Consider the following 15511-nt stretch of genomic DNA (forward strand, 5'->3'; position numbering starts at 1 on the left):
TAACTAATGTAAAGTTCTCAAGCAATTATTATATTACCGATTGTTATCTTCAATAAGAACAAAGAAACAAATGACAAGCAATAGGACAAATAAATACAATAGAACAAAGACACAGTGCTACGTTTTTCAGGTAGGTCTACCTAAAAGAAGAAATACCGCAGAAACTGAACAAAGTAATAAAATGTCAAATAAAACACTGTCTTTACAATGATACTTATTAAAGCTACTAAAGTGATTCAGTTAAGAGCAGTGAGTGATTTTCTCTTTTTCTTCTCTTTTTCAACATGTTGAATTGGCCGAAAAAAAGCCATCGAGGATCAATTTCAGCCGACGGTGCAATTTCAGCTGCCTTAACATTAACGACGGATAGCAAGCAAGAATATTAGGCTGCTGTCACTTTAAGAGCTAGTGCACAGACCCAACTGATACACATTCAATTCTCCCAACTGTTTACCTTCACTCAAGACATAAACCGACTGTGTTTACATGAATAATCAGATTTTGACATATTTTTGTGTGTATTTGGCCTTTTAACTGCATATAGAAGTCTGCCTGTCAGTGTGAAAATACTGAATAGCCTATGAGTTTTTTGTGACATGCATATTGCACTTTTAATAACATAGTAATAACCCTCTTTATTACTCATTGGTCCATGTTGCTTTATCACACTAATGTGTCAGTAACTCCAGTACCTAGCTAAAAGCTACATGGATATATTTGCAAATACAGTGATATATAAAGAATACAGAAAAACTTAAATCGATCGATTCACATTTTTATATAATCGCCATGATATATATCGACATATCACCCAGTCCTAGCTAGCAGTAAAGCTTAAATACATTTGACTAGGTAGTTGATAAAACCAAGTCTGACTGGCTATGCTACTGCTTTTTTATTCTTTCATGTTAACTGAAGGTAAATCTGAATGATGTTCCAATTTAAACTTAATCAACAAGAAGAATCGACCATGACATCCTCACCTTATCTTATTCCTTATTAATGCAGAAAATTCGCTCACCCAATGCCAGATGGAGTCGTACAGCTGCAGCTCACGTGCATGAAAGCTGGGGTTGGGGCACTAGTTGATACAGGTCAGGAAATCAACAGCCTAATAAAGAGCTTGACTGCCTGGCACAAAGTATTTTATGTATTTTGAAAATACCACACTACAGTCCAAAACCCAAGACTAATCTTGGATATTTTCATTCAAATTGTAGAAATTTAAATCACCTACACATGTCAAGGGCATTTACAGGTCTGATGCAGACAACGCAAATGCACCTTTTGTTCAGCAGGGGGCGACATTGTTCCGTAAATTAAATTCAATAATAGCTCTGAATCTTCTAACCAACTTGTGCAGTGCATCTCAAACTATTGAGGAACAAAGTTAGGCTGAACTCTAGTGCAGTTTATATGATTGAACAATAACGCCTTTCACTTGAATACACAGCATTTCCTCTTAAGTTGCTATTAATTAGGTTAATTTTCACCTAAATTATGCAGCACTTTTTAAAAGGACGTTTTATGACTTTTTATCACGAAAAGTATAGCATTAATTCATGCAATGATTTTGAATACTTTCATACAGACAAACTCCCTGGTGATATGCAGCCTAATAAAATTCCTTAATTATTCTATTAATGACCCCCACCAGCAATTTCCTTATCTCTGCCAGTTTAGCAGTCTATCTCCTCCCACATTCTCCTAAAGAGCAGCAGCGCTCCGCCTCTCTTTTTTCCTCCTCTAAAAGCTCACACCCGTCAGCTGTTCACTATTGAGAGACCTGCACGCGAGAGCTGCTGTATGACGATACGGGCAAATGTATTTGTGCACCGCAGTCACAATAATAGAGGAAATAGTTTTCTGTGTAACTCAGCAACAATATACCAAACTATATTTGTAGGCTAGTTTCTTACGTTAAAAGCATCTGGATTAAATTACTCTTCATTTGTTTATTTTGTGGTTTATCCACGCGACATCGGACGTTGTTACCAGAGCGTGCAGCGTCGCCAGTATTGTGACTCTGTCCGCGTCGCGTTGTGGCATGTTCGAGGTCCAAAGCAGACGGAACTGAAGTCCTCATTGCTCCTGAACAGGTAATGTATACAGTCTGTATGTTCATAAATGCAAATGCACGTGCATTCTTTAGTCACCACTCGCCGTAGGTTGGCTGAACATTTCTTGCGTTATACTTTAAGGCTACGTTTCGGTGGGGGTTTGTTTATGTTCGCATGTGATTTTTTTTTTTTTTTTTTTTATAAACAAAATAATTATAATGTTTCAAACAAGTAATTATTCAAGGTATTATTCTTATTCATGATAACAATAATTTAAGTGATATAAATGTATAATGATAAATAACAAAATAATATCATCAGCACCTATGATATTATCATGAGAATGTAGATCTGTCATCATTTAAAATTAGATTTCTGTAACATCTGTTGGCACAGACATAAATGGTGCTTGAAAAGCAGTTTTTCATAGAGTCTACTTGTTATAACACTCTTTGTTTTATTGTAAGTTACTAGTTCATTCAAATCACATTGCTATTTTTCAGTGCTGTGTTGCAAAATAATTAATGGCCAATGTCAGCACAGGGTTTCTGGCTCTTGTACTTCACAGCTGTGGCCAATTTAAATGGATTATTGGACTGTATCAGGTGTGATACATCACCATTGCTTGTGTGTCCTTAATGTATTTAGCCCAGTTCGGAACTACATTTTGCCTCTGCACAACATTAGCGGAAACACAATTAAATTCTCCCCGGAGGGATGTTGACAGCCGGCAGGGACCAGGGGGCGTGTATCGGTTACATGGAAATTCAGACTGATTGGATTTGAATGTGCACCATATAGGCGACCAGATGGCAGTCGGTGACATTGACACACTTAGTGTTGACTCTGTGCCTGGTGCTCAACTCTTTGTTCGCTTTTCCACAGTAAATTTCAGGCAGCGGGGTTACTTCTGAAAGTTTTTTTTTTTTTTTTTCTTTTTTTTTTTTTTTTCTTTCCTCTTCAGTTTCCCCTCCTTATCCGTCCGCCTTTGAACACCTGGTAATGATTAGACTCCCTTGCATTTGTTCACATTCCAGTCGGCTAGACATCAGAGAGGCTTCCAGTTGGTTTTTATGTTGTGTTTGCAGAATTACATCATCTTTCTCTGCCTTCATATTGAGGTTTGGCATGCTCCGTGTGTATTTTGCTGATATTGATCATATCACTGTTCAAAACAATGTCAGTCAACTTCTGAAACAGACAGCAGAGGCTGTTTAAAGTGCAGCAGTATACTACAGTTTTGTCAACGGAACAATTTCTCTCTGTTTTCCAGGATTCAATGAAAATGTCTGTCTGTGTCCACGAGAATCGCAAGTCTCGTGCCAGCACGGGCTCTATGAACATCTACCTGTTCCACAAGTCCTCATACGCAGACAGCGTGCTAATGCACCTGAATGCTCTTCGTCAGCAGAGACTCTTCACAGATGTTCTGCTCCATGCAGGAAACCGCTCTTTCCCATGCCACAGGGCTGTGCTGGCCGCCTGCAGCCGCTACTTTGAAGCAATGTTCAGCGGAGGGCTGAGAGAGAGTCAGGACAGTGAAGTGGACTTCAGGGACTCCATTCATCCAGAGGTATTGTTGTAGTGTTTCAATTTGTATTCTAGTCCAAGTGTGTTGAAGTGAAACAATAGTTTTCAAGTAATTCATATTGCAATTTGACTGCAAAAATGAGAGGTTATCACTTTTAGGTTAACTTTAATTTTTACTCCGCATTTGTCTAGGTATTGGAGCTCCTTCTGGACTACGCCTACTCTTCAAGAGTAATAATAAATGAGGAGAACGCAGAGTCTCTTCTTGAGGCTGGTGACATGCTGGAGTTTCAGGACATTCGAGATGCCTGTGCCGAGTTCCTGGAGAAGAACCTCCACCCATCCAACTGCCTGGGCATGCTGATGCTCTCTGACGCTCACCAGTGCACCCAGCTGTTCCAGCTGTCCTGGAGCATGTGTCTCAGTAACTTCCCTGCTATCTGCAAGACTGAGGAGTTTCTCCAGCTGCCCAAGGACATGCTGGTCCAACTGCTGGCACATGAAGAGCTCGAAACCGAGGACGAGCGTCTGGTCTACGAGTCAGCTCTTAACTGGGTGAACTACGACCTTGAGAGGAGGCACTGTCACCTTCCAGAGCTGCTCCGTACCGTGCGTCTGGCTCTTCTGCCTGCCATCTTCCTTATGGAGAACGTCTCTACAGAGGAGCTCATCATCTCACAGGCTAAAAGCAAAGAGCTGGTAGACGAGGCCATCCGCTGTAAACTGCGCATCTTGCAAAACGACGGCGTCGTCAACAGTCCTTGCGCCCGGCCCCGCAAGACCAGTCATGCCCTTTTCTTGTTGGGCGGCCCTACGTTTATGTGTGACAAGCTCTACCTGGTGGACCAGAAGGCCAAAGAGATCATTCCAAAAGCAGACATTCCCAGCCCAAGAAAGGAGTTCAGCGCCTGTGCCATTGGCTGCAAAGTGTACGTGACGGGTGGCCGGGGCTCAGAGAACGGCGTGTCTAAAGACGTTTGGGTGTACGATACATTACACGAGGAATGGTCCAAAGCGGCTCCGATGCTGATAGCACGTTTCGGTCACGGTTCTGCTGAGTTACGCCACTGCCTGTATGTTGTCGGAGGTCACACAGCTGCCACTGGCTGTCTGCCTGCATCACCATCTGTGTCCTTGAAGCAGGTAGAGCAGTTTGACCCAGTTGCTAACAAGTGGAGCATGGTGGCTCCACTGCGAGAAGGAGTTAGTAATGCAGCTGTCGTCAGTGTAAAGCTTAAGTTGTTCGCCTTCGGAGGGACGAGTGTGGCCCACGACAAGCTGCCCAAAGTTCAGTGCTACGATCCCTCAGAAAATCGCTGGACGGTCCCGGCGTCCTGCCCGCAGCCGTGGCGCTACACTGCAGCTGCTGTTCTCGGCAACCAGATCTTTGTAATGGGGGGCGACACTGAATTCTCCGCTTGCTCTGCCTACAAATTCAGCAGTGAGACTTATCAGTGGACTAAAGTTGGAGATGTTACAGCGAAACGAATGAGTTGCCAGGCAGTGGCCTCTGGGAACAAACTTTATGTGGTGGGAGGCTACTTTGGTACACAGCGCTGTAAAACCCTAGACTGCTATGACCCCACGCTCGATGCCTGGAACAGCATCACTACCGTACCTTATTCCTTAATCCCCACTGCCTTCGTCAGCACCTGGAAACACCTCCCAGCCTGAAGCATGCCTGTACTCCCTTGTGTGACCCTACTGTTCCTATGAGGTAGGTTGTGCAATCTAAAAACAGAATTACCAGACTTGTTTTTTTTTTTTTTCCCAGTTATAGAAATGGATACAATATATAGCAGTACCATATCAGTAATCTGGCAAAATTCTATTTTATCTGTATTATTAATTAATCTTTTAAAACTAATCATTTAATAACACTGTTAAAGGGTTGGTTCACCCAAAAAATTTACATTCTGTAATTTACTCACTCTTATGTTGTTCCAAACCTTTGAGTTTCTTTTTTCTGTTGAACACAAAAGATATTTTGAAGAATGTTGGTAACCAGAAAGTTGACGGTAGCCATTGACTTCCATAGTAGGAAAAAAAAAAAAGTACTATGGAAGTCAATGGGGCCCATCAACTGTTTGATTACCAACGTTCTTCAAAATATCATCTTTTGTGTTCAACAGAAGAAAGAAACTAATATAGGTTTGGAACAACATAAGGGTGACTAAAATTAATTTACTTAGATAAAATAGTATATCATTTTAATGAGCTATTTATTTATTAGTTTGTAAGGACTGAAATACATTTGAGAGAATTTTCCTTGCAACTCGAGGGAATAAGTGTTAATGTCATTAATTAACAAGGGCTGGATGCATCTCATTAAACGTTAAAATAGTTGCTAATTTTCCCAAAATTAATTTTCAGAAAGTCCCAGTGTTGTGGTTGGCATGTACAGTACCCTCTTTGTAAGCGTACTGACACATTGGAAAAAGTCCTGTGTACAAAGTTACGTGGCTCTTTGTTTGTTCACATGCACACTGCATTTGGATATAGAAATTTCAGTTATCTCTCATGATCTGCATTGTGCATATTTTGACAGAGGACCTTATTAAAATCAGTGGCAAACTGAGTATTGACAGAGCAATTAGGTTGTCTTAGGAGTCAGAGAGGAAAGTAATGGCAAGGCAGCATGCTATGAATATCAACCAGGTCAACTCTTCTCATATGCGCAATCAGATATATTTCCATCAGTTCCCCAGTGCTTTCTCAATACTTATTTCTTGTCTGATGGTCTTTTTCCAGTTTTCCTTCTTTGTTTCTGTGAGGAGATTCTTATATAGGTGTACTAATCTCAGTGTTTCACTTCAATCAATAACTTTCAAAGCTGGTACATTAATGGATGTTTTATAATAGGTTGCTACAGATGTCACGTCTCCTGAGAGTCCATAAAAATACTGGCTGTTAAGCATTGAGCCTTGCTCAGTCTCCAGGAAAACAGGCTTTGGTCACAGCAGGACTGCATCAGAAAAGGGCATCAGGCTTTCCAGTATCTACCTCTCAGCAGTGATATGCCCACTGATGTGTGTGTGCCTTGTCTGGTCTGGCTGATACGGAGGCTCTGCTGTATCTGATCAGTCTCCAGAAGGAAGGGAGGGAGGAAAAAAATAGAGATCCTTGCTTGAGAGAATTCAGAGCCTTGGTCTTTGAGCTGGAGATGCAAGCCTCAATCACCTACCATAGAAAGATGCTAGGCTACACCTGAATTTTAATGTGAATGTGGGCACATGCAAATCTTCACATGTAAAATTTAGATCCCAAGTAAAACTGTGTGTTTGTGTGTCTCTGTTGTGAGGAGGCGGCTTGCGGTAGGGCTGAATGAGTTATGAGCGTGCAGTGAGGGGCGTTGCGCCGTGGGTAATTGAAGCAGAATAGAAGACTTTTATTGTTCCTGAGGGGGGAATTTGTCTAAGGGTGGAGGAAGGAGGGAAGAGAGGTAGGGCAAATGGAGGAGGAGGAGGAGGAAAGGCTCTGAGAAAAGGCAGAGAAGGTAATGGTGAGGTGTTGTGTATTTGGATGAGCAGTGTGTTGACAACATGGAGCATGCTTGCATGAAGTCTGAACAGTTCAGTACCTATGCAGTACGTTTACAATGGGCTGTTGTGTTGTTGAGCTAGAGTCTTTATCTTTGTCTGTCTGAGTGTACATTGTGTGGCAAAACAAAACTGAATTCAATAGATTCATAACTGTAGTGGAAGGTCAGAGATCAGCGTAAACCCACGCTATTGTTGATACAAATGATTTTTATTCGGAAGTCTTTTTGGCTTGACTTATGCATGTTTTACTCTGAATTTAAGCAATCTATACAAGTGAGATGAGGTCATTCAGATGAGTCATAGCTGTTGTTTTCCATAAATGGTTTCAGTATTGTTAATCGTCATGTTTTACAGTGTGCTGAAATCCTTGAAATTCAGACTGTGATGTGAGTTTAGGTGCAAAGCAGAAATCAGGCTGGATGCGTTTATATGTTTGAGTATTTCTTTGGAAAGAAAAGTGAATGTATAGACAATATTTTTGTTCTTATTTAACGAGAACATTTTCAAAGAGCCAAAAACATTGTGGGGAAAAAAAGACAAAACAAGGGAAGTCACCATTTAAAGAGAAAGACATAGAGGGTGATTATTTAGCACAGTTTTCTTTGCTCTCTGAATGCAAGCACCCTAATAATAGAAAGATTTATCTCTGCCTGGTAGAATGAAATTAATATTTTATGCATTATAATTTCTTCTCTGCCTTCATGGAAGGTGCCGTGAGAACAGAATAACCCCCAAATACCGATAGTCAACCAAACTCCAGGCCGGTAGACTAAACAAGATACACAACAACTTAACTTCCTCCTCAATGAAAAACCACACTCATTCCATTCCTGACCCTTTGGCACTGGTCATTTAGCTTTGCTTTTAAAGTCTCTGTGACTGTGTGCCTGTGAAATGCTGCCCACCTCGACAGGGCAGTTAATTTCAAAGTGGTGGTCCTTCCTTTGTTCACTGAGCCATTCCTATGCATTTAAAAGACCATGAAGTGTTCTAAGCAAGCTTCCTCCCCACTAACAATGAGGAGCCTCACTGCTGGCTAGAGGAGTGGGAGGAGAGAGAAGACAGAGATGAGGGGAGAGGGGGAGGACTGGATAAGGGAGGGTAAACAAAGATTTTCAGTCTTGCTCTTTCTTTCTCTCCAACTGGCTGTGTTTTCTCACACTCAAACTCCTGCTATCTCTCTCCCATGGGAATGCATCTGGTTACAGAAATCCTCCCTTTCCTACGTACATAGACACACTGCTCTCTTTATCTCATATCTTTTCCCTCTCTCTGTGAGACCATTTTTTGGACAAATGTGCTGTTGAACTCTGCAAAGGTTCAATGTTCTTTGCAGACATACTGCATTATTTCAGAACGGACGGAATAACAAATTACACAGCACTTTGCATAGAGGGTCCATTTATATGGAATTATATTAAAGTTAAAGTCATAATTTAAAAAAAATAAGAACATTTGTTTAAAATAAAAAAGGCTCAAAGGATGATAGACTGAAGTATGTCAATATTTGACTATTTTGATATTGCATAGAAACCAGTGCTCCCGAGTTTGTGTTCTGATAGCTTTTTTTTTTTTTTTTTTTTTTTTTTTAAATGATGCATAAATAAGTTTAAATGTTTGGGCTCAGTAAAATTTTTAAAATGTTTTTGAAAAGTCTCACCAAGATTGCATACATTTGATAAAATCCTGTAAAAGGTAATATTTGAGATACTATTACAATTTAAAATAACTTTTCTATTTTAATATATTTTAAAATGTCATTTGTTCCTGTAATGGCAAAGCTGAATTTTCAGCATCATTACTCCAGTCTTCAGTGTCACATGATCCTTCAGAAATCATTTTAATATGCTGATTTGGTGCTCAAGAAACATTTCTTATTATCAATGTTGAAAACAGTTGTGCTGCTTAATATTTTTGTGGAGGCTGTGAATTTATTCATTTATTTGCAGCATTCTTTGACGAATAGAAAGTTTAGATGAACAGCATTTATTTGAAAATGAAATCTTTTGTAACATTGTGTATGTCTTCACAATCATTTGATCAGTTTAATATGTCCTTGCTGAACAAAAGTATCAATTTCTTTCAAAAATGTATATATGGATTTTTTTCAATCACAGCAAAGGTTTGAAAGGATAGGGACAGGTTAGAGACAGAAAATATTATCTCAGTATAAATATCCACCATGGTAAAAAAAACGAAGCTTGTATGTTCCTGCGCGTGTGCACGAGTGCGATCTGCACATACGCGTGCGTGTTTATGCCAGGCTTGTGTTTGGCGGGTGTGGGATTGGAGGGAGGTCATTAGTCTAAGCTGTGTTCATTCACCGTCAGCTTCATGCTGCTTAGATGAAGTGCCATGGTTCACTGAACATTTTGTCTTCAAAAACAGCTCTGTAGAATCTACACCCAACCGGCCCCAGGATCGATGGTGGGATGGATTTGGCTTTGCCCCCTTCCAGTCTCTTTGGGCTTCTGTCTGAGTGGGTTTTAATTGGCAAGCGATTCTTCTGTAACTGCAGGGCTCTGTTGCCCTTTTCTGTCATTTATATGAACTATAGGCGCAACTTAAGAGGAAAGTGGGAGTTGGGGAAAAAAGAGAAGAGAGAATGTGTGCTAACGACTTGATTTGGATGCTCTGGGGGACTTCTGCTTTCAAATGATCACCTCCACTTCATTTTTCTCCCTTATTTTGAGCTAGAGGCCCTGAGAGAGAAAGAGAATATGTGACTTCAGAATGGATATTGGCCTTTGTAGAAGCTTAAGGCTGTAAAACGAAAGTACAGTCAAAGCCAAAGAGGAAAAACACACTGTATCGCATTGGGTGCACCAATGGACAGAAGAGAAAGCTTTTGTTGCACTACATTTAGTTGTGCTCTTGGTTCCAAAAACACTTCTTTGTTAACTTAATACCAGCAATGATCTGACTGAATGCAGACAGTTTTTAAAAGAGTACAGCGCTCTGTGTGTGATGTCTTTTGGCTTGTGTCTGATGCTGAACAGGTGTGAGGGTCTGACCTGTCCTCTCCTTTTGTTTTTCTTGAGGGGGAAAAAGAAAAGATCAGAAACAAATGGTCAGGGTCAATGGCTGAATCATGTTTGTGAGATGTTATTCTTTCCTGAAATGTGAATGTGAAGTTCTGGGTATTATTATTTAGTCTAGCTTTCAAAAGTAGCATGATGAGGGGGAAAAAACAATTGTAATTTTAATTTCCTAATGTGTTTTTGTTGTCTTATCTTTCCTCAGAGTTCCTTGTGTCCATTTGTCGTTATTGTCTACTGGATTCCAACTGTGAAGAAACGCTATAACCCTCCAGTGCAATTTTTCAAAGAGACTTTCTCCCATAAGAGCTAAGTATTGTGTACGAAGTCCAGTCGCAAAGCTTTTTTTTCCTGCTGCAAGTCGCCAAAATCCTGCTTGGAAGTTTCAAGTACATTGTGATGTCATATCCTACATTTTGTGAAGTATCAGAATGTGGGCTTCACAGTGAAAACCAAAAGAACTGCGATGCATCCTGAAAGCCCAGTCTGCTTCCAACATAACCAGCATAATCATCTCTTTCGTCCCCCCCCACATTTGTGTACTCTGACCGGGTTTTTGTACAATGCTGATGCCATGCAAGCTAAAATAGACCCGTATGCCTGTCTTAATTTCTATACTGCATGAAGGATGAATGGAAGCTTTTGATTGGGAGACAACAGGAGTCTCAACGCATGATTGGAGATCTTAAGATACTTAAGGAAAAGTACCTCACATCCTGATATGTATCTACCTTTTCTTCTCCCATGGTGATGTTAAAAAATAGACCTTGCTCAAAAGGAGAGAGGCTGAGGTGGGCTCTTAATGGACTGATAAACGTCTTATTTTGCTGGTTTGAAGAATAAAAAGCACCGAAGGAAACATAAGAGAGCCTTTTTTTTTTTTGCCTATTTGTCCTTCACACGTCTGTACAAGGAGGACAGACTGTTGCTAAACCATTCCTGTTGAACAAACCTTAGCAGCTTGGTGTGAAAATGGACACGGGCACAGTGTGTCCCAAGGTACATGCGCCAGCTGTGCGTATGTGACTAAGTGAGTGCGGATGAGGCATGTCCCAGCATGTTAGTCTGAACGAGAGTCCATCTGACCCCACTCAACGCCCGATTATACTCCCACCCCCTCCAAAATAAACACCCGACAAACAGCGTGAGCATGCCCTCTGAGAAACCGCCAACAGACACTATCCTTCCAGCTTCTGATCACCTCCCTAAGTTTCAAGATTCTCCTGCACAAAACTCGAATTGTGCGAGACACTTCTGCTTTGCCGTTTTTGCCTGTACTATTCTAAGCACATACAGTCACGGTGAACGTGAACGACAGAAGGAGAGAGAAAAGAGGTGAGAGCCATTTCGTCACCCTGTGAGGGAATGCAGTCTCTATGGCAACAACAACTAAACTGTAAATGTAAAAAAAAAAAAAAAAAAAAAAAGTGCAAGAAACTGGCAGTCTGGCTTAAAATATTTCAGTGTCTATTAAGTCTTAATTTATGATTTTTTTTATTTTTTTTTTATTTTTTTTTTTATAAAGCTTTTTGTTTTCCATTGTGTATTAATAATTTTCTTTTTTTATTTATTTTTTTCTTTTTTATTTTTTTGCTTGCATACATGTTTGGATGTATAGAAGTTAACAGGTTTTTGTACCAAGCATGGCCCAAAACGCTCTGTTCCTGCTGCTTTTTTGCACATTTACATAGGGTAATTTTGACTGAGCAGGTGGAATTTGTAGTGGTCAGCGAATGCTTGAGCCTTTTGCTCATCTGATCAAAAACAGGGAGGCTTGGGGGTCAAAGGTCTTTGACAGGATAAGAATGGGCCGAATGATGTCACAGCCTTAGATTTCCCTGGGTGCAAGTGGGCAGGTCAGCAGATGGGGGAGTTGAGAAGTGGTTTTGAGAGATTAGGGGACGGCAAAGAAAATTCTTCAAACTGGTTGGGCAGTTCATCCAAAAATGAAAATTCTGTCATCTCACCCTCTAGAGTCAGAACTGTCATTTTTGGGTGAACTATGTCTTTAAATGATCCAGATTCTTTAAATGATTTAATAGAAGTTTCACAGATTTTCCTGGTTTCACAGACATGGCTTAGATTAAGCCAGGATTAGGCCTTAGTTCAATTAGAACATTTAAGTAGGTTTTATAAAGATGCCTAACCGTGCGTTCGCACCGCCGTCGGCGAGAGTGTCAAAATTCATCTTGGCTGCCCTGCCAACAACGCTGTACTGTGCGTTCAAACTGCCGCCGGCGGGAGGGTCAAAGTAAATGACAAGTTGTGGCAACCAATCAGAATCCTCTCAAGCGAGGACCTCTACATTCCAATTGGTTGCCGCTGAACCACGTCATAGCTCATTACCATAAAGTTGACCTGACTTCAACTCTCCTCGACGCTCTCACCATCCAAGACGCGTCACGCAGCTCTTGCCGGAGCTCGCTGCCGGCTCACATTGAAAATGAATGACGTCCTCTCACTTTGACGCTCACGTCGGCAGTGGTGTGAACGCACGGTTAGAAAAAAATCACTACTGGTGTGCATTTTGAGACAAAACAATGGCACTGACATATTTTAAGATTTGTCAGTGCAAGCTGCTTTCAGCTTAAACCACTCAAACATACATTTTAGTCTGGAACTAGGCTTAAGCCTTGTCTGTGAAACCGGGGACTGATGTCCTTAAACAACAGATCAATCCACCTGGTTGTGATGGTGCACTGACCTGCATCAACTTTTGTTTTATACAGTATAATTGGACCTCAAACCACCAATTAAAAAGTATAAAGTTTAATCAACTAGAACATGAGCATAGTTTAGCAAGTGCTTTCAACCAGTGCCCAGTGACCCCATGCCAAACTCGGTCCCACTGTTACCCTGCTCTGCGTCCATCACTCTGTCAGTACTAGAGCTCAGGCTGACCCAGGGTCTCCATGGGCTGTAATGTTCATGTAGAGCTATCTGAGGAATGTGACGTACGCAGCTGCTCTCAGAACAGCTGGAACTGTCACCAGCATGTCGTAACTTTGACTGTCCCTTAGAGTTCAGCTGCGCGGTTGACATTATGATTAGATTAGGAGTACGTCACAGACACCTTGCTGGATCACTCTTAAAAATTAAGGTGATGCTATAAAAGAACTGTTTTGGGTTCCCCAAAGAACTCTTCAATGGACTGTTTCCTCAAAGATTTTACACTGAATGCGAGTGGCACAACTCAACAAGCAGATGGAGGCCATTGTAATAAGAGATACTATCTACACTGGATGCGACGCGACACCAACAGTAAACCAATGCCTTGTTCTATTTCTGACATACTCCATGCACGTGCACTACTTCCAACAACAAATGGATACAGAGCTCTAGCTTTGGCGCAATCAGTGTAGACGGCCTCAAGCTGTTGTGACGCAGTGCCCCTTGTAGACAAAGAACATTTGAAGTCTAATAACCTTTTTGCACTATAAAGAACCGGTTACACTTTATTTTACAGTATGTATACTTACAGTTTAGTTACCAAAGAAAGTACTGGTAATAAAAGGTAACTACTTGGGATAGGTTCAGAGTTGGTATCTAGTTATAGCCCAATTATTGTAATTGCTTTAATGAGTACATAGCGGAACAGGACTGTAAAATAATGTGCAATCAAAGAATTTTTGTGCAATGAAAAGGTTCAATTGGTGTTCAAACGTTAATGGAATACTAGAATCCTTTATTTTTAAGAGTGGATGTTAGTTGCTACAGTCTGTGGCATAAATGATTTCATCATCCAAATTTAATGATGACTACAATGGTGAAATGATAAAGCTAGATCCCAAAGGTCTCAAAATAACTAACAAAAAAATAAAATAAAAAAGCAATGTCTACAATAAGGGCACAGACCATAGTGCTTTCATGTCAATGCCAAACGCACTGCCTGTAGAGATGATCTGTCTGTTTGATTATTCACTGCGGATCTACACAGTGACAAGTTCTTGGGTTGAATAGCAACGCTGGCAGTTTGCTACGCTATAGCTGTTGTGACAGTACTGTGCTACATGCTACAAACAAATTACATAGCTTTATATCACTAGAATATAAAATGTTATGATGTTCAATTGCACAACTGCAACGTTGAAGGAAAGCCCTGATAGAGGGAAAAATGGTAGCAAGGGGTTCATGATCCTCCCACAAACCCCTCTCATCTCCTCCAGGAAATTCTTGTTTACAAAGTTCCCTTTGGCCTTTAGGGTCTTTACACCCCCTCCCCCTTCCAGAATACCTTTTCACAGAACACTGCACACTCGAACCTCCAGCCAATCAGAAAACCCCGTTCTGCCCCCCTCACATAGCACAGTTGCCACAGCGATGGTCAACAATCATTGCTCCCCTCTCCATTTGAACTAGTAATAGTCAAGTGTTTTGTTTTTCCCTCCCTTCTTCCCCCTGTCCTCCTGCTCAAGTGAAAGATTGATTCGGAGGTGACTCATAAGCCTGTGTGCATTGAGAACTCTTAAACGCTGTATGCCTTCACAAACAGACGCATTGCTAAAACATGTCAATGTTGGGCTGTACTGTTGTTTTTGTGGATGTCATTTTTCTTTTCACTTCTGTATGTCGTGTTATATAATTGTATTGTTATTTTATCTCAACCACTGCGGTTAACATTATTTTGTACAAGTGATTTTTTCACAATGTGAAATTCATGGCTAAATAAAGATAAGAGTTTTTCCTCTTGATAGATATAAAAGTGTATTGCATTATTCAGGTTTTCATAACTGACAACAATAACTTCAGTACATGCTTTTACAATCCTGAAGTAAGTTTTCCTGTCTTTTATGCAGAGAAATGAAGCTTTTAATTCCAGCATGGCTTATTTGGAGCTCATTAAAACATTTCTCACATATCAGGCCAGCTTTATATGTCTGTACGAAGTATTAAATGGGTGTGTGTTTATTAAGGGCCCCTATAAATGTACAGAAAAGGCTGAGATCATCTTGTGTGTGTGTGTGTGTGTGTGTGTGTGTGTGTGTCTGCAAGACAGGAAGTAACAGCCATACGTGACCCATAAGATACTTTCCCTTTTATTCCAGTGTTGCTGTGGCAACCCTGACCATTATCTGCAAACTCTGGCAGCTGATGTGAAGCATGAAAATTTAAAAAGACCTCCTCCACCACCACAGGCCTCCTTTTCCTATCCTCTTGCCATTTTTCTTGGAGGTTCCTCCTACGTTCTTTATCATCCTGTTACCTTGTTCATTTAATTCCTTAATGCATATCTAATAACCACAGTCTATTTTTAACCATTCAAAACATTCCACATCCTGTCTAGCGTAACTAGCAGATCTACCATGAGTAAACAGACACATGGTGAAAGACAATGTTACAA

General features: G+C 40.7%; 1 protein-coding gene across 1 annotated transcript; it reads left to right on the plus strand.

Moving 5' to 3' along the window:
• Positions 1 to 1751: 1751 nt before the first annotated feature.
• Positions 1752 to 14872, plus strand: enc1 (ectodermal-neural cortex 1). Its single transcript, XM_051894940.1, has 4 exons — positions 1752 to 2099; positions 3334 to 3633; positions 3783 to 5307; positions 10376 to 14872. Exons 2-3 carry the CDS (start codon positions 3340 to 3342, stop codon positions 5262 to 5264), a joined length of 1776 nt encoding a protein of 591 aa, XP_051750900.1. The 5' UTR covers positions 1752 to 2099; positions 3334 to 3339; the 3' UTR covers positions 5265 to 5307; positions 10376 to 14872.
• The last annotated feature ends 639 nt before the right edge of the window (positions 14873 to 15511 follow it).

The sequence above is a fragment of the Ctenopharyngodon idella genome, chromosome 5, assembly GCF_019924925.1.
Source record: "Ctenopharyngodon idella isolate HZGC_01 chromosome 5, HZGC01, whole genome shotgun sequence".
Taxonomy (NCBI): domain Eukaryota; kingdom Metazoa; phylum Chordata; class Actinopteri; order Cypriniformes; family Xenocyprididae; genus Ctenopharyngodon; species Ctenopharyngodon idella.

What these genes read in the sequence shown, in the direction of transcription:
- enc1 (XM_051894940.1), top strand. Translation starts at nt 3,340, where the DNA reads ATGAAAATGTCTGTCTGTGTCCACGAGAATCGCAAGTCTCGTGCCAGC. An exon ending in GGGACTCCATTCATCCAGAG is followed by an intron (nt 3,634 to 3,782) that starts GTATTGTTGTAG and finishes GCATTTGTCTAG; the next exon opens with GTATTGGAGCTCCTTCTGGA.